The sequence below is a fragment of the Melospiza georgiana genome, chromosome 13 (assembly GCF_028018845.1).
Source record: "Melospiza georgiana isolate bMelGeo1 chromosome 13, bMelGeo1.pri, whole genome shotgun sequence".
In the NCBI taxonomy this organism is placed as follows: domain Eukaryota; kingdom Metazoa; phylum Chordata; class Aves; order Passeriformes; family Passerellidae; genus Melospiza; species Melospiza georgiana.
The window spans coordinates 6,723,468-6,743,107 of NC_080442.1; the positions used below are offsets into that span (position 1 = coordinate 6,723,468).

At 40.8% G+C, this 19,640-nt stretch overlaps 1 protein-coding gene across 1 annotated transcript in view; it reads left to right on the plus strand.

The window, feature by feature from the left end:
• Nucleotides 1-19,640, plus strand: part of MYO1E (myosin IE) — a 76,920-nt gene that overhangs the window by 16,796 nt on the left and 40,484 nt on the right. The window contains 3 exon segments of the mRNA XM_058033553.1: nt 13,523-13,666; nt 16,260-16,349; nt 17,231-17,325. Of these exon segments, the coding sequence (XP_057889536.1) occupies nt 13,523-13,666; nt 16,260-16,349; nt 17,231-17,325 (329 nt within the window).

Here is a 19,640-nt window from a genome sequence, read left to right on the forward strand (position 1 = left end):
TACTCTCCATGGCAGCATAGCAAACAGTCACAGATTGATTTAGCTGCTGGCAGCCTTCACACCTTGTTTGTTTAAAAAAAATCTGGGTAAGGAGTTCCTCTGGTGTTGTTGGATTTGGACTTAATGGACTTAGTTTTGTTGATACTCTCTTGTCTGTGTTTGTGTAAGGTTATCTTGGAAGATATTTGAAGATCCAGCTCCGTAAGGAGTGGAACAAATTGTCCTTAATTTCAGTGGGACAGATTAGATGGAATCTGTAGCATAGGGTTTCAGTTAGTATATGAAATGTGCAGACAAGGAGGAAAACATAAGATGTGTAGATTGTCCTTTTTTTACATTTATTTTTTTGAAAGGACACTATCCTTAAAAACACATAGACTGCCTCAAAATTCTTTTTTTTTTGTCCTGATAGTTGGCCTAAATACTTTTTGCAGAAGCAAATGGTTTTCTTCTCAACAAAACCTTACTAGGCATAAATAAAACTGGCAAGTTATTACAGATACCTGGATATTTCATGATTCTTTGTTCTTTTTTAATTGTGTGTTCATAATTAGAAGAATATTGGTTTTGAAAGCCTCAATGAGTTTCAGTATTTTAGGTATTGAATAATTCATGATGAACTTTGTTTACACACTGTTTGTGTCTCAAAGAACCTCAAGTAACTTATTAAAAAAAGACTTTACCACATTCCTTTATTCAGAATTATCCTCTGGTTAATTACACTTGGCAAAATCTATGTTTATGTAGAGACTGGTATTCTGCTGAGCCTCAGTGAGGGATGCCTGAATTCAAGTCAGGATTGGGAGCTGCCTGTTCTGGATCATGCTAGGGAACCCCTGAGCCCTGCAGAAGCCAAAGGCCAGCTGAGGCAGGAATGAATAGTGCTCACAGGTCAAAGGGACAAACCCAGGCAGCTGGGTAGCAGCAGAATAAGAGATTGATCTTGGGCAACTTGAAAATGGAACAAAACTCTTGGTCCCTTCCAGCAACTACAGTAAAAGCCCTGGAAATGTGTCTGCAGTTCAAGATTATCCAATTGCTAATACAGCATGTTCAGCCCTTAGTCAGCACAGGGGAAGCCTGCAGAAAGTGTCAGTGTTTTTTAAGAAGTTGGTTTTGGCTTTGCTCCTGGAATGCTCCCAACATTTCTTGTTTTCCTTGGGATTCTCATTCTAACTTAGGGGTGCCTTAGTATTTCTAGGTCAGGTGTGGGGAAGGCAAAGGAACAAGTGTGGAATTAAACTATATTGGAATGATTTGTCAAAGCTCATGAGAATTCTGCATGGAGGAGTTAGAAACAAGGTGAAGTTGAAGTGCATGGTAGCTGTTGAAGAAGTCTGTGTGTCCCTGTGTGCCTGCTCCCAGCCCTGCTGCTCAGTCAGGGCTGTGTGGCAGCACTGCACCCTTACCTGCTGCAGCCTAAAGGCACAGCTACTGGCATTGCACTTGGGTTGCTCTTTTAGCACTCCACTTAAAATTGTAATTCTGTTAGGCAAGATGGAGTCAAAGGCAGCATTTATAGCGTGGTTGAAAGACTTTGAGCTACTCCCGTGGTCCTGATGGGGTCATAAGGAGTATGTTGTTTATCAAGCTGTCATGTAAGCTTAGAAAAAAACTATTCAAGTGCAAGTTACTTTGTAAGCCAGAACTTTGTTTTTAAAGAAACACAAATTTTGCATGTAACACAGGATGTAGAAAAATGTAAAGTTGCTTTATGGGCCTCACCAAGGTAATGAATTGCAGCAGCCAAAAGTTAAAGGATTTTGAAAATCTGAGCATCTCTTCATGTCCAGGTTGTTTGAGATGGAGGGAATGAGACACTATTCGCTGAATAGTTGTCCTGTCTGAATCAGAATATTATGCTTAGGTGAAAAAGTAATTCAGTTGCCTTTAGTTTATATTTTAATTCAATATTATAATTCATGTGGGTTTGAGTCAGAGGTCTGAAATTGAATGAGTCCAGAGGTTGAAAGCAAGGTACATCACAAGCATTTAAGTTTAATGTGGGTTTGTGTAAAAGTGCTGCAAGCCAAAGTCTTCAGCCACAGTTCAGCATTAGAGACTTAAATAGTTTTTCTCCATTACTCCAATTTTGAAGCCTTGTGATTTAGCTTGAATTGCACCTGTTCTGGGTTTTCATTATGAAGTTTAGCATTTTGCTAAACACATAGAAATCGGAAATTAAAGGGAAAAGAAAATGCAGCATCACACTGCACCACTACAGAGGTTCTTTTACATAAAACCAGTGTATTGATCTGCAATGGTCTGCAGCAGTTTATCCTTTTATCCTCAAAGCTGACACTTGGCTTTTTACTTGGTTTCCCCTTTAAATTGTTGGAATCTTATGTATATTTATAATGCTGATGCTGAATTGCAAGGTCTAAAAGACATTTAAATTTGATTTTCTGCATAATACTGCCAAGTCAGTGATAAAGTTACAGGTTTTTGTGAAACAGCTTCTTGGCTGGCATCTGTGCTCAGAGCATAATTATGCCAATACAGCGTCTGTGAGACTGAATCTAATGCATGTCCTGATAACATCAGTTTCTCCTAGCAAATGGAGGAAGAAGGATAGTTTGTAAATTATGTGTTTGTTCACATCTCTGGTAGAAGCCTAGAGTTACAAAGATAGCTAGATTTTCAAATTAATTTTTTTTTAGCTTTCTTAGTTTGGGAGTAATTTGAATGCTAGATATGAACATTAAACAGTCTCACATACTTAAAATAAGACTGAGAGGAAATGGCTGTTTCTGTGTTAAAATCTCTTTCATAGACCAGTAGGAACTATCATTTTACCTATGAAGTGAACCTCTCCCCAGAGTTAATAAAAGAGGAATCCTGGGGAGGCAGAGATCATACACATGTTGGTAATATACAGCCCAGATAATAACCATGAAGGCCAGGCCTCCTAGCTGTTGATAGTTGTCTTAAAAAACATCGGGCCAGACACTTTTTATATATTTCCATTAATGACTGTGGTGTTCATCAGAGTGGAATGAATGCTTCATATCTGCAATGTGTTTCTCTGCTTCCACCTTTATGGGATATCAGCTTCACTGACAGAGTGCAGTGAGCTAGAGGAGATCAAGTATATTGATTGTTAGTTTAATTTTCTTGGGTGACTTGTGTATTATTCTGGTAATATGAAAGTCTACAGAGCCAGGATATAAGCCTAATACTCTAATACAAATTAGAGTAAATAATTTGAAGCATAGGATTGTAGAGGAAGAAGTTTAGACAACTGTATGAAATCTTAAGCTAGCTGGGTTAATTCAAAAAATGTTCAAAGAGCAGCATTCTTGTCATACAGATTTGAAAGTTATTGTAAAAAGAGCAAGTGAAGTAAACTATCATATTGATTAAATTACAATAAGCCAGTTATTCTATACAACTGGAGTGTTACATGCTGGTTTTTAAATGTATTTCTTATCAAAGCTGCCGTAGACTGAATAGTCACAGCTGCTTTAGAAGACTATTGAAGACTATTGAAATGACAATAATGTGCATATGCAAAATGATCTGGTTATGAGAATCTGTCTCTTGTGGACATTGGACACTCAGTGGGACCTGCTTGCCCTGGCATAATTATTAAAGTAAAAACCAAGCCCTGACAAAGGGTGAATGAAGCTGTGCATGGGTTGCCTCCTGACAGAGGTTACTGAGAAAGTGGATTAGTGTCTGCTTGAGAATTCTGCAGAGTGTGTGAGATTTGTTGGGTCTGATGTTTACTTCTTCTCCCAAGATTTTTGCCTCCTGTTGGTTTTTGATTAACTCTTTGGCAGTTGAAGTGAACTTGTAAATTTGGTTCATTGGCAAGATGTAACGTATTCCTGAGGTGGAATGCTCAAGTTCTTGTTTGTATTTATGTAATAATTAACCAAGGAAACATTTGTATCTGAATACACTGAAATAAATATTAAGGTTGGATTATTCTGAGGTTGAATTAAAGGTTTAGTCAACATATCAAATAGTCTTATTTCCCACAGTGTCTGAAGTAAAATCTAGTTTTTGCACGAGTATCAAAACATGACAGCTCATAAAAGGGACTCGGGCCACATGCATGTTACCACCCAGGTACAGACTCTGCTGTAGGTGAGTGAGCACCACCCCCTGAGCCTTTCCCTGCTCCTCCCAGTTTGTGCTGCCAGAGGTAAACAGGAAGCTGCTGCACTCCTGGAGCCTTTACTCCCTTTACTCAACACTCTGTGAAATTAAAATAAACATAGAAAGCAATTTTTGCATCAGAACCTCCCCCAGTGCAGAGCTCCTCCTGACCCCCCAAATGCTCTCCTGCAGCCGCTGTCCGGTGAGAGGAGCTGCCAGCTCCTGAGCCCTCGGGTTATTGCTCTGAAAAACGCCAATCACTTGTTTTTAGAGTTTTAAACGTTTCATAGTAACAAAACGGTTATAAAACTATTAACACAATTAGAGCAATAATAATGTGGACAATTTGAATTAGGACGATATGAGACAATAGAAACAAAGAGTTACGAATGTCCGGGTACCTCTTTCTGGGCAGCACAAGCCCGAAAAAGGAGCCCCGTTAACAAAGGATTAACTCTTAAAAACAACAGCCTGGTGCATATTCATACACCTCATACATGATGCATAAATTCCGTTCAAACTCAGGATTCTGTCTGGTCAGTGTCAACTTCTTCCTCTGAATCCTAACAGCACCTTCGAGGTGGGATTAAGTTCGTTTCTTCTGATAAGAGGGCAATAAATTCTTTTTCTCTGAAACATTTAGGTGTCCTGTGGCTGCTATCTCACTGCAAGTCCTTTCTTAAAAAAAGTATCCTACATAGCACAGTTTCTATTTTAAAATTTTTTATAACCTAAAGCTATATTTAATACACTACCTAAGAGAATTAATACAGCACTACTTTCTAACATAACACATATAATATTAATTTTAATATTTGCCAAAAGCCAGTCATAAAATACATGCATTTTTCACACACAGCTCTCACCAAACATGAAACCAGACGTTCTTGAAGCCAGCAACTTTGGAAAATCCTGTGTAAACCTAACAGAATGCTATTGGATTTCTTCAAGCTCTTTATCACAGGCTCCACCCTGGTACACAGAGCAGTGATTGTCTTGTCCTGCCCCACTCACCCCCGTTGAAACTATGCATACAGGAGGGAAGATCAAAGCAAATATCTCAAAAATAGGTGAACTTGGAACCCATGACCACGCTAATGCCCAGGTTAAGAATTAAGCAGTTGACTGCATATCTTATTTGTGGTATCAGAACAGTTAAATGTTACAACTCTGAGCATAACACTAACAAAGTTTGGTGATGTCAGCACAAAGGTGCTTTTTGGTACATGATGTTGAAAAAAGTCTTGGCCACAGTTTTTTGCTGTGTTGCAGCTTTTGCAGTTTCATCATGCCTGTTGCAATAAAGAGTGTTTTTCTTTAGCCTGAACTGCTGCAGGCATGTGACTACATGACAGTCTCCACTTAGAAAAAAATACCTATATTCTCTCTGGTTTGTAAATAAGTTCAGAAAATGGCTTTTTTTTTTTAAAGGGGAAAAAAAAAACACTCGAAAGAGACTCAGCTGTAGTTTTTCCAAATTATTTTAAATTTAGTTGTTATTCAGGGGGATAATTTAGCTAATGCTTATTTTAGAAATCAGTCTTTCAGTTTTTGTGGAATTGCTACATGCTGTTACTCAGCTAAATCAAACTGTTGGCATAAAAACATCTTGTTTGATATTCTTGATTAAAAGCAGTAATAAAATAAAAGGTCTGTAATCTGCCCAACGTGTTGTGTAGAAATTGGTGAGGACAAATATACCCAGCAAAATGTAGATGTTCAATAATTGCTGTAATTTAATAATTGCAAAAATGTATTATTCTTTCATCCTTCAATGTTGTCTTATCAGTTTAAACGCTAAGTAATTCAGAAATATTGCAATGCTCTTAATTTGCATTCTGCATAAATTAAAAGCAAAGCCTGCAGCTAAAGAAGAAGGTAAAACCAATTATTTTTATTTTCTTCATAATGCACTGCCCCACTCTGCTTTCTGGAAGGAGCATTGTGGGGCTGGGAAGGGATAGAGGGGAGTCTGGACTGGGCAGCCACTGAGCTGCAGGGGCAGATCCCTCGGTGAGCTGCAGCATCCATGGCTTTCAGCATCCATGGCTTTCAGCGTCTCTGCGAGCTGCCATCCCAGGATTGTCCCTGGGCACTCTGGGGGTCACCAGGCGTTCCCAGTGACACCTGTCACGGCATTGTCAGCTGGGGATGCTGCCGGGGCAGACCTTGGCTTAGGCGCCCAGGGTGGTGTCCCGCAGTGTCGGTGTGAGGAGGAGACAAATGTCTTCATTTTCCGGGCACAAAGGGGTCGGGAGAAGGGAGCAGGAACGGCTGCGGCCCTACACAGAGGGCAGTGACTGAGCAGGGACGAATTCACTGCGCTCATTGGGGCCTGATGGTCTAAAGCTGGGTGCTAACACCCGAGATTCCAAAAGCTGCCAGGGGCAGGGGAGCGAGTGTTGACATCAGCTAGAACAGGACAAGGGTGAGGTTATCTTAGTAATGTAAAAAAATGTGGGTTTTACTTGGTCTGAAATTTTCCCCTGGCACCAGCACAGTGCAGGCAGCCCAGCATCCAGTGCTCCCCCTGCAGTGCGTGCCGAGGTGCTGGTCCCACGCGTGGAGCCTCTGAGTCACATTGCTCTGACATTCCTCCCTCTGGAGAGCATGGGAAACTCCCAGTGGGCTGCAGTTTATTGCTTAGTTGCAGGATGATCCAGGAAAAATATTTTAAGTATTCTGCTATAGCAGAGGCTGTGGCATGTTGTCTGAATCTTCTGATGGAGTTTCCAAACTACGTTTTTCAATTAAAGACCATAATAATTTTACGTGTAAGGTGCATGATTGCTTAAAGTCCTTTGAAACCTGTCTTTAATGGAGAAGAGTGACGCATATAAAATCTTTATTACTCAAGGATTGACATAGCCAAAATGAAAATATTTGTTGTAATTTTTCTCTTACATTTCTTAAATTGTATGGTAGATTTATAAAAATGTAAACTGCATGTACAATTCACAGATCAAGAGTTAGTGTGTGTGAATGCTGCTCAGTGCAGTGACTGCAGTACAGGGGGATTCTGGTGCTGTATGTGCACACACATACATGGAATAAAAGCTGCTATTGCAAGGCAGCCAGGGTGTCTCCTGATCCACCAGTCCCAGGAGAGCTTGCTGCTCCTGCCACAAGGAACAAGTCAGACTTCAAACAGCTCCAGAGACTGTTCAATAAGTGAAGTAAAACAATAAATATCTAAGAGCAAGTCAGCCATATTAAGTTGTTAACAGTATTGCATTTCCTTAGGAAAGGTATTTCTTGGAATCTCAGGACACAGCCCCCCAACAAGCTGTGGGATAAGCAAATAGGAGTTCACAGCTCATTAACTACTTCCCGCTATCTGCCTGCAGTCTCTGTAACTTGTTTCAAAATCTTAGGCGCGTTTGCACGATCTGCCTTTGAGCTCTTTCCTCGCTTATTTTTGTCTGTCATGTGCCTTATTAAAAACAGTATTTCAAAACTTCTAGTGAAAGTTAATACTGATGCAACAGATGAGCCTTGTGGTTAAATACTGAAGTAACTTCTATTCTGGTAGCGTCCTGTTACATATCTTAGAAGAATGCCAATGTTGTTTCTGACTCCTGAAAATGAGTGTGATGTGTAAATCCTGTAGACTCCCATGTTCTCATAGCTCCTGTTGTGTTAGAGTGTGCATTTGCTGTCCAGGTGAGCAGGCTCTGGTTGCTGCCACATCTCCTGCTCCCAGCCCTGGCTGCAGGGAGGTAGAGCCTGGCTGTTCCCTGGCTCCAGAGCAGGAGGTGATGGTGGGGAGCTGCCCTGGGGCCAGGCCCTGCTGGGGCAGCAGCACCTGCACAGGAGCTGATGGGAGCAGCTGTTTGGGCCGCTGGGATCTCCTGCAGCCTGCAACCAGCTCTGGGGTCAATTCTTCAGGTCATGTTGGGCTGAATCCAACCCTTTCTCAGAGCAGACAGTGAGAGCACTTGGCTTTTCCCCCCAGACATTTTTTTCTCAGTATTATATTTCCCTAGCTGAGTTTTTTTGGATATTAACCTGCTAGTAGTTTCCATTCCTTAATACATTTTTGGTATTTTTAGTTCTCTGTTTAAGATGTCTATCCTGCTGCTTAGATGCTCAGTATTTTTGCCTTGCTATTTCCTCGAATCTTTAAGCGCTGCTTTTCGTCTCCCTTAATATTTTCCTCATGTTAAATTTAAATAAATGGCCTTTTATCTTTGTCCATCTTGCTGCTTCTGCTGTCTTCCTTTAATTTCCTTTTCGAAATATGGTCACATCATTGCAGCCAATAAGTATTTTTTCTAACATAAGATACAAGAGCTATTTTGGAGCCCATTTGTTCACGATAGCTTCTCTGTTTTGATTATCCCAGTCAAGGACCAAAATTAACATTAAGTATTTTTGCAATATTCTCTGGGAACAGCAGACCCCTTTCATTTTTTAGAAATATGTGAAAGATGCCTCTAAGTGGATTAGAGAAGTTTGCTAATTTTGACAGATGATATCATTGCAGAAAGCCGTGGGTTTATTTTCTTGTTAGCTGGGAAAGCTGATACAAATGATGTATGTATGGGACTGGTGATGGGCCTCTTGTGGTAGAAGCATTGATGTCAGGTCTGAAGTAAATGCTGTGCAGCTTTGTCAGTTTTGTGACATCTTTGGCTGATGTGTGTGTCTCATTTACTTTTGTGTTTAAATTCTGAGCTGAGGAGGCAGGCACATGCTCCAGAACCCCAAGGATTTTGTGCAGCACTACTGTGTCAATGGAAAAGGGGAAGAAAAGGTCATGCTTGTGATCACTTGACACCCCTGCTCCCTCGTGGAGGCTGAGAATCCCTTCTGCACTGAGATGGGACATTGGTGTTTGCTACTGAAAAAAGCTGTTAGAGATTCAGAGTGGCAATTTTTCCCTTTGTGGGAATGAAGAATGATTATTGATGGCATGTAGGTGGTTGTTGTTTAGTGAGAGTTCTGATGGACAGAGTAAGAAGGTTCTCAGGCACTGAATATACAGTCTCTTCTGATCCCTTGTTTTTAGTGCTTTATTTTTAGAGGTTCTATTTTTAAACACCTTGAAATACAAAAATATTTGGGTTTTTTCCAGTTAAAAGAAAGAGCCATGCTGTGTCACAACATGGGTTATCTTTTTATAGCTACATCAAATACGTGTTGCTTAGGATAATGCAAGAATATACAAACAATAATAAAGCCAAAAATGAGGAACCAGCAGTTGATACTGTAATACAAGGTGGAGACCAGCAAAAATAAATTCTGTAAATAAATGTCTTCTCAACACTTACTCACTCCATACAAAGCAATAACTGCTTTAACCGCATTGTACTGCCAGTACCAAAAGCAGTGCAGGAAGCACAGGCAGCATCTAGTATGTAGGATATATTTGTATCCTCTTTCTTGGTATTCATGTAGCAGTTGTGTTGATCTGTGAATGAGTGGGTGTTCAGGAGCACACAGGGTGGGAGCAGAGGGATTTTGCAGGTTCCTGGTGTCCAGGTGCTGAGATGTGGTGCAGCCCTGCCTCTCCTCAGGCTGCGGCTCAGGAGCAGCAGGCCCCGAGCTCACGGGGTCAGCTCGTGACTCGTAAATATTATTCTTGTCAGAGCAGAGCAGATCTGATTTGGAGCCTAAACCAGCAACCAAATGAATAATAACAGCTGACAGCAGCGTGGTACACGCCTTTAATTGCAGCCTTGCCAGTCCAGCCTCCATTCCCTGTGCATCGTCAGATGCTGGGGCTGGAAGCCCAGGAAGAGCCTGGGGGAGGCCTGGCAGCCAGGTTGTTCTACACTGGTGTTTCCACTTCTGTGGCTTTTTGCAGCCTGTTGAGATGTGTTTTTGTTTTAGGGTTGGTTTTTTGGTTTGTTTTGTATTTTTCTTAATCTGCCAAGCTCATCTTTTTGCAGCTGCTCAGGCTTTGTTAGTGCTGACACAGACTTTTATTTGCTTACTTATTGTACAGTTAGATCACACCTTTCTCTGAGAAAACATAAGAGAAACCAAGTGCCCATCTGCTGCCATCTGACCTGCCTGGCTTGGCCCAGGGCTGGACCTTGGGCTCTTTGGCCAGCTCTGACAGTGTCCCAGGGGAGCTCTGTGGGAGTTACCTGGTCCTGCCTGGGGCTGCTGCAACATCAGGTGTGGGGCAGCTCTGCCAGCCTTGTGCTGCTGGCTCTGAAGAACCTTCTGGGACAGAAGGACTCAAGCAGTTCAGGAGACCTGGCCTTGTGACTGGGTGATTGGTCTGGGGAGGGGTGGAGGGAGAATGTGCTGCGTGCTGGACAGCAGAGGGCAATTAGCAGCTGAGAGAATTGCCCTGAGTGCACCCTGCAAAGCAGGTTCCAGTGGGCACCAGGTAACGAGCTCGGATGTAAGTTGTCTCCAGATTAGAGTGCTGCATTTTTATCTAGATGGTGGAAAGCTCTGGCTAAAAAAAAATGCTTAAATTATCAAGAAATATGCAATAAGAACAAATAATTAGTATCATTTTTAAGCATGTAGCCTTGACCTTTGGGAAATATGCAGCCTGGAGTAAGATGAAGAGTTGCTTTTATAACTGCTATGATGTGAAGCTTTTTCAGATGATTGATTATAGTAAATGTTTATTTTTTTTTATTTTATTAATTTCAAAACTCAAAAACCTGTTGGCTGTTAGCTCGACAAGGTTATAGAACTAGTTGGAAGTGACTGCAGTTGCTAAATTCAGGTTAGACTCTGTAATAGCCATTACTCACACTTGGAAGGGCAAGAACTTGGGAGTGGGTGACATCCTCTAGACAAAACACTCCCTGTTTTGTTGCCCAGAGAAAGAAGTGGTAGTCACCTAACCATGCCATGGTGTTACCTTCCTGGAGGAGGAGGAGTGAGAGCAAAACTTAACTTTGGCTGCTCAGGCACTTCTCAAGCTTGGGCTTATTTCTAGATCCCAGGGAGAAGTCTGACAAATCTGGTGGTGATTTGCTGCCTCTCTGCACATTTGAATGTAAGGCTGTGTTTTAAAGGAAAGAGGCAATCCCAAACTACCAGGAAACTGCCATTTAAACTGAGTTACAGTTTTAATGTGAACTGCTTAGTGCCATGACTCTCAGCTGTCTTCTGTGCCACTGCTTTACGGGGTGTTTAGGCTGCTGCCTTCTTGCTGAACCTCTCTCTCTGCATGGTTTGCAGTGTCTGTGGTCTGTGGCTCTCAGCTTTGATGGCTGCTGTGATCAGAGCTGGGCAGGAGTGCAGGGCAGGGCTGCTCTCAGGGCTGCCCTGGCACTGCCCTCCTGCTTCCCTGCTGCCTCCCAGTGCTTTTGGGGAAGAACCCTTTGGCCTTAATCACAGTCAGCAACAGTCAGTGACTTGCATAAAGCTGCTGTTTTGCAGACTGTGTGCACATTTTCCATGTATCCCGTGGCTTTGCAAGCTTTGTGCTCATTGAGCTCACTGGGTCTGGTGCCATGGCTTCTAAAGGGAAGCTTGATTGTTTTCCCAGTTTCATTTCTTACACATTTTCTGTGGCTTACTCCATTATCTGATACTAAACCACATTCTGTATAGCTTTGTGAACAATCTAATTATCCATATTTATTTTGATACTGTACCTTTTTGTCCATCCTGCCAGTTCCTTTTTCCAAGTGTAGTATCACAAGTAAGCTGATGAATACACTGAAGGAAATTATGCTTCTCCATTGCACTTCTGTTTTCTCCAAGAAACCAAGCTTCAACTAATATTTTCAGTCATATGTTTTATGACAATTAAAAAATTGATTCTTTGTTTTCTCAGTGCTTCCAGATCACTGCTTCCATTGTACAGATAGAAAATCAATAAGGTTCACACAAGCTAAGCCACTTTAAGGTTATTATTTTATTGAACATCAGGTACACTTGTGGACATTCAGGCAAATTGCTGAGTTCGTGTTTTCAGACATATTTACTTGTGCTGTACTATATTTGAAAGCATTCTTTTGCTGTAAGTTTGCCCCTGTTCTCCACTGGTGTTGGCAGTAATAGATCTGCATGAGGGTAGCAGGGGCTGGAGGCTTAACAGAAAACAACCATAAAGCCTACAGCTTCTGTGCTGTCTGCAGTAGCAGGGTTTAGTGGAAGTTAATTTAACTTGAGGTGAAAATCCAGTTGGTTTTTATGTCACTTGACATGAAGCCAAGCTTTAGGCCTGGTGTAGCACTTGGTGCTAGTAAAGTTGTGTGGGTCATTTGCTCCTGCAGAAATGTGTACGCACAAAAATTGCCCCTCTTTAAGTTGCTGATGTCCCATTTCAAAATACTAATGCAGCTGAAGTGTTCAGGGTACCTAAATTTTCTTCTTTAATCTGTAAAATTTTTGCAGAATAAAATGATGCATGTACTTTGTCATAGTAAATTGCTTGTGTCCTGGTGAATGTGACTTGATCCTGGATAAAGTACACCCGAGCATTGTAGTTAAATCACGTTGTTACAAATTGGAGCGCTAAAGAATATGGGGAATTTGCAGAATTGGCATTTTGTTGGCCACATCTTCCTTGACAGTATACTTGATCACTTCTTAGTTTTAAATGTAGTAATTCCAGCATCACTAATTTCATTATTGTGTAAGCAAAAATTAAGTAGAAAGAGGGAAGTGATCAGAACTCCATTAGCATTGTCTGCCAGGCTACAAGAAAATAGGTTTGGGTTTGGAGAGCAAATTTATAGCTGAATTAATAGCCTTGATGTCGACTGGATTTAAATCTGTTTGTGGGTGTATCCATGGAACCAAACTACTGTTCAAATCAGCTGGAAGAAAAACACATTTTGATTTCAAGTGGTACAGCATGAAATGTCACATGTTTTAGTAGCATCCTGAAATAGTAGTCTCTGAATGTGGGGAGAGAGTATCTATTTAGATGTCATTAAGCATGGTGACTAACAGATCAAAAGGGGCTCTGAAGACATGCAGCCGACAAGCTGGGGTACATCATTTGCAGAACATCCCTGAATGCTCAACTGCAGCAGGCTCACTGCTTCCCTCCCAGTAACAGCTTCTGTGCAGCTTTTTTAAAGGCTTTAAATGATGAGGAATTCATTGTGGTGATGATAATTATCCTCACTGCTAATAGTTACAATGTAGGAGTGTAATTTTTGCATCCTTAGCTTCCAATAGCTGCATCTCAGTTGGAATAATTGGGGTTTTTTTCCTACTAGGTTTAAAAATGTCTGCCATCTGCAGTTCATTCTGTGTGTAGGTGGTCACAAAACCCCCTGGAATTACCTGCTAGTTCTGTAGGGCAGTGCAGAAGCAAATCAGCTGACACCACTTATGGATGCTTTCATGGAATGCCTGGATCAAGGAATAGAATTCAATGAAAGGAAAACATTTGGGAAGTTGGAATTCAAATAATGGTTTTCAGTTACTTAGTGCTGATGAGAAATGTAGTAACCTTTGTGATGTTCATTGTGCTTTCCTGCAGGGCAGCAAAGGACACTACAGATACCACTGGCAGAGCCACAATGTCAAGCACAGTGGAGTGGATGACATGGTCCTGCTTTCCAAAATCACTGAGGATGCCATAGTGGAGAACCTAAAGAAACGATACATGGATGATTATATTTTTGTATCCTTTGCTGGTTTTGGGGAGCCCCGTGGCTTTGCTGAGCCAATGTGACACTAATTATGTGAATGTATTTCTTTAAGAAGATTACTCAAAGATGCTGAACAGTCTATGTGACACTTCACCTGAGATAACAGAAAAGGCTTTGAAAACTCAGCTGATTATGAGGGTTGAAAATAAAATAGCAAAAATTATTTTAAGGTACTCTTTGTAATATGTTGAAGATTGTACCTCTCTATATTGATGCATTGACGTGACCCCTGAAGCCTCCTGAGGTAATGATACTTCTAAGAGCAAGAATGATAGGTTTAAAGTGTGTGTACATTTATTGATATGTTGTCTTCTATACTTCCAAAATTATAATGCTTTCAGAATTGCATTTCTTCTGTCACATAGACCTGTTTACAACTTCTTCTGGAATTGTTAATACTGTGAATCATGGGATGATGGAAACAGGTGAATTTGTCAACATCTGTAAATCTTCAGTGTTCTCACTTAATTTTTTTTCTATGATTAATGAAAATGTGAAAATTTAAATACTGGAACATGCAACCTTACAGGAAGAAAAGAATACCCAAGGCTTGCTTTAAAAAAAAAAATCACATGAAAGCAATTCCTTAAGATAAGAATATTCACTATTTCATTTTCAGCTTTTGCAATGTAACATGAGCTGCGGTAATGAATTTGGTAAATTCTAGTCAGTGATGATGTACTAGAAAGTTGTGCTGTTCCTTCTGCTTTAGCCAGGTTTTCATACTTCCTAGTTGTATCTGGAGAATAGTTTCCTTGAAGAGCTTAACATATTTTAGCAGAAAGAGGAGGAAATATAAGATCTGGCTGTTTCCATATATTCTTGACAGATGGTCAAGGGCTGTGCAGCAGCTCAATTTAGCAGGGACTGATAGAGGAAAGTTCATGTTGCAGTTGTTTCCATCATGAACTGCAGAGGTTTCTAATCCATGTGTGAACATGGGTTTGGACCCTCTGTTGAAGTACCACACTATTATTGAAATTGCTTTATAGGAGCAGGATGAAGTTGCACAGTATTTGCCAGACTGTGGTACAGGGACAAGCTGTAGAACCCTTCCTGGTAGGAGCATGAGTGCTGTTGGTCTGTGGAGTGCTGCAAGTTCCTTGCAGTGTGTGCAGAGACTTCAGTGCCCTGTGCAGAAGAAAGATTATTGCTTTTTCTTTTTTATGAAAATAGTGAGATTTTCACATAGAGATGATGTTTCTACTGAAGACAGAATAAGAGTGTTTTCCCAGGGAACTGGTGGTCACATTGAGGGATCAGACCTCCCTTATGCAGGGAGAAAGAATCCTTTTGCAGTTTCTGTGAAGGCTTTTCATTCAAAGATGAAGATCATCTCTTGAATATTTGAATTGTTTGTGTGTCCACCCATGAATGAACATTTCTCTGTGCTGCATTGTACAGAGATGACAGAATCATCCCAGAAAATGCTGGTACTGTTTACCAACAGAAAACTGTCACTTCAAGTGTTTGTACTGACACAATGAGTAATTGATCTGTTATATCCAAGACCCAGATGTTGTCACTCATTTTGAATTAAATTAAAAATGTATGAAGAAAGCATTGCAAATTAATATTACAGAAATTATGTTCATTGAGTTATAGTTCTTCTCTAACATGTTACCTTTTGGCACCACAGTAGGAGATTCCTACATAGGACAATCCAGCAGGATTGATGTGTTAATTTTCCTACTTTGCACAGAAAGCTTAGATAGCAAGTTTGCCTGTGAACAATTCCAGATTGTTATTGAAACCTGCAGTACAACATTTTGGACCCATAGGTGTGGGCTCATTGCTAACTCCCAGTTATATAGTGATCCCTGTGAATTACTGTCAGGTGCTTCCTATGTGTACACTGCAGCTGTAGTTCCAAAGGATTGTGAGGTGTTTGAAATGCAGAGCATGTGCAGCTGAATGCTGAATGATGAAATATTGTATTAAAAATGTTGCAAAAAATCTAATAATGGCTTGAAATTGAGTGTGGTGGTACAGGGCAGCCTGCAGGAGAGGACTCTGAGGGACTGTTAATGGTTTCACTCATAAAATAACAGCACAGACTGAATTACCAAATCTCCCCAGCACCCCAGTGCATGCAGCTGAGTAATTGTCTCATTTAGCTCAGCAGTGGCCGTTTCCATCCAGCTCTGCTTGCTCAGCACTGTCCTGTGAGATCAGAATGTGTCACTGCACTGTATTCTGCAAAGGTCAAACCAATATTTTCTAATACTGACAATATGACCTCTTCAGTTACGAAGGAGTAAAACCAGCTCAAATGTGCCATTTCCTTTCTGTATTTTTATTCAAGGTGTGTCATGTTTTGGCCTTTAATACATGGTTCTATACTTAGGTTATTCTAAAATAAGATAATACAAAAATATTCCAATTGAATGGTATGTTTATATTCTTGTAAGCCTGCTAATTTAATTTTTATTAACAATTGTTGTAAGCTGTGGTGGTTTTTACTATTATTTTAAGTATTATGTAATAGATGGAAAAGTTCTTTGTTGTTAGTAGGAAGATGATACTTTATGAAACTGCTGTTACCTTAACTTCTTTTGAATGCAGACATACATTGGCTCTGTACTAATCTCTGTGAATCCTTTCAAGCAAATGCCATATTTTGGGGAAAAGGAAATTGAAATGTACCAAGGAGCAGTAAGTAAAGCAGTCTAAAATATTGTGCAGCATTCAGGGGCTTGGAAATCATTATCCTGTACAGTTTAACTCTGGGAAGAGTTTGTTTCTGGGTTTGCTAGCATTGTGCTGGCCTGGGAGAACTTGGCAGATGGTCATTGTCATAGACTGAGTATTCAGATTGAACTTCCTGCCATGCAAGATCAGCATTTCAAGAAAATACTTGCATTGATTAGCTCTAATCCATTATTAGGTATCACTCCTTGACACGTCCCTGCTCCTGCAAAGGCAGTTTTTAAGCTGTCATATGCACAAAATGGCCATTAGTGGATTTGGAGACTGTGATTTCAGAACTCTAGCTGGACAAGAACAATAAAAAAAGTGAGATGCCAAAATTAGATGCCACTTTTGAAAATCCAGCTTGAAGAGTGAGTTAGCACGGACACATTAGGGACTTAAATACCAATTTCCTGTCTGAGTTGGGTGTGTCCACGCAGGGCAGCTGTTGGGTTTGGGTGGCCCAAAATGAAAATGGGACCTGAGGCACCAGGCTCTGAGTGCTGCTGGGGAAAGCATTGTTAGCACATGACTGCTGGTGGGATAGGCTGAAATTGTGTGTGTCCTTTGGACAAGTAATACATTTCCAGCAGAAGCCACTTTTAGAACAGGGTATTTCTAGGAGAAAATTATAGATTGGAGAAACTTCACTGGCAAAGTCTAGAGACTTTAGTTTGTTTTTATTAAATGTACCAAAGAATTTTTGGGGAAAATTCCCTATAAAGTGCTATTTGGAATTATTTTTTCCAGAGAAATAACTCTTCCAGTTTAAATACAAACTTAATTTGGTCTTTCTGCATTTTTTTGTGCTGCCTTGACAAATTATTCTTTATTTCTCCTCCTAGGCACAGTATGAAAACCCACCACATATTTATGCTCTTGCGGACAGCATGTACAGAAACATGATTATTGACAGAGAAAATCAGTGTGTCATTATTAGGTAAGAAAAAGATGGGTAAAAAGGATTTAATCTTCTTCTAGTGTTTTAACTTGATGAAGCAGAAAAGTTTATTATATCATGAAAAAGCTTCTGTCCACATCCACATTTTGGGATTTTCTGGGGTAGCCAGAATTTTCTGACCCTCCTTTTTGTTTTCCAGTAAAATCCTGATGACAACTTAACCACAAGAAATCTCTTAGTCACACAGCCAGCTTCTTGTCCAATGCCAGAATTACAACAGCTTGAATGACTGCATGAGGGGGCTGGATTAACAGCTGTACAACCAGATCCTGTTAAATCCAGCAATCCCACATGGACTGCATTTATCATGGTCTTTTGTTCCTTTTGGAATTCTACTTGCATTCACTCAGAGACAAAAGGCGAGAGATACTGGGAAATTAATTTTGTCTTCACTGTTAATCTTTTTAATTATTAAGCGATGGTAGAATTCTTACTAAACTTTTTTAATCACAGGCATTATTTAAGTGACAGTCAAAGTGAATTTTGGGACCAGAGTTCTGCTTTGTTCTCATCTGTGGGTTTTATAGGTGGTATATGATAAAAGAAAACGTGTGGGGAGCAAGAACTGCAGGATCCTGGAGCTGGGAGCCTCTGTCCCTCCTGCCAGGGCTGCTGGGGTGCAGGGCAGAGCCCCTGGAGCTGGGAGCCTCTGTCCCTCCTGACAGGGCTGCTGGGGTGCAGGGCAGAGCCCCTGGAGCTGCCCTTTACCCGTCCCCAGAGCAGGGTGGGTGTCCCAGGGCTGTGCAGGCATTTTACACCTGGGAAGGCCAAGCAGTTTGCTGGGTCCAAGGAGGGCCTCCCTGCTCCTGGGCCCTGGGATAGAGGAAACAAAAAGCCCAGAACTCTCCTGCCTTCACTGGGATGGCTAAATTGTTCTCTGAGCTCAGTCTTTCTCTTTGGGGAACTGATACTTATTGCTGTGCTGAAGTTTATTAGACACATGCAGTCAAATTGAGACCTGTTAGGAATGGGTAAAATTGGGATTTTGCTTTTGGCTTAAAGTAACATCCCAGAGAGTGGGATGTTTCACATGAAGCTAAATTTATAGTGAAAATCCTTGAGCTGTTGTGGATTGTGAATAAAAACCCTATTTTTTGATCCTGTGCTACGCCCCACAATGCAATGCATGCAGAGTCACATTGAGAGAGTTCTGAGATGCAGATCTGAGATACAAACTTAGAGCTTTAATTTTACATGAGAGTTCTTGTACTTGAACACTGGGTGATGATGTACTTGAATGCTCTTAGGAATGTACATTTCGTATGTGCAGAGTGAAACTTCTCTGTGTGTGCACAGCCTATTCAAAGTCTGCAGGTGTTAATTGAAATCTAGTGCAAAACTGAAACAAGAAGGATCATGTTTGCAAGGGACATTTCAGAGACTTTTTTTCTGCCTACACATTTATTTTTCCTTTGATGTTTTTATTACAAACACTGTAGAAACTGTGGACTAGACTTACAAGTAGCTTTCATTATGGTTTTTGATTTTTTAGGACACTTCAAAATTCTTTTCATAAATAATAAATCAAGTAACTCAGCTGCTCATTAAATTCATATTGTTTGGTTGCTATTTTAATCTTTCGGACCACATTTGATTTAAACTGTTAGCATGCTGCTTGTATTTTCTGATTTAATGTCATCACTATTTCTAACAGCCAGGGCTGGCTTTGGAAGGAAGTTTCTTGAAGTTTGGAGTTTGCTTGCTTTATGTTTTATTGTGGGGACCAGAAGGCACTGAAACTGCTGCAGAACGGCAGCTTCCAGGATGCTGCAGCTCTTGACTGGAATGAATGTTCTGCCTAACTTAGAGTCTGCTTCCACTCCACCAGTTTCACATAATAGCTGCCAGGGGTTTATCATTTCTGCCCCTAAACTGGTGATTCTCAAAAAACTGAGACACAGCTGTCTGTTGTCATTGCCACAGAAGCTGCTGAGCATAAGCAGTTGCTTTGTTCACTGAAACATGTTTTTTCTGTGAAAAATTGTCCTGTGAAAGATGAGTGATGATAATATGGTTATAGTGAGATGCTTCTTGCATCTCTGCTTCATAACTAGTCTGAATTTGGAGTGACTCCACTGAAAATCCCTGGTAGAACAGGGAACAGAACCAGGTAAAATTTAATCAGGTTTTTCCATGTCAAAATGGGAGATTTTCCTGCAAAGACAGAAGGTAAGAAATAAGGTGTAGACTGGCCCTGTTCACAGCCAGATCACAAAGGCAAAGTCTGGCTGCTGTTGCATATGGAGGCAGAAGGGTGGTGGGGAAGGGGCAGGTGCACACCTGCTGTGCCCTCC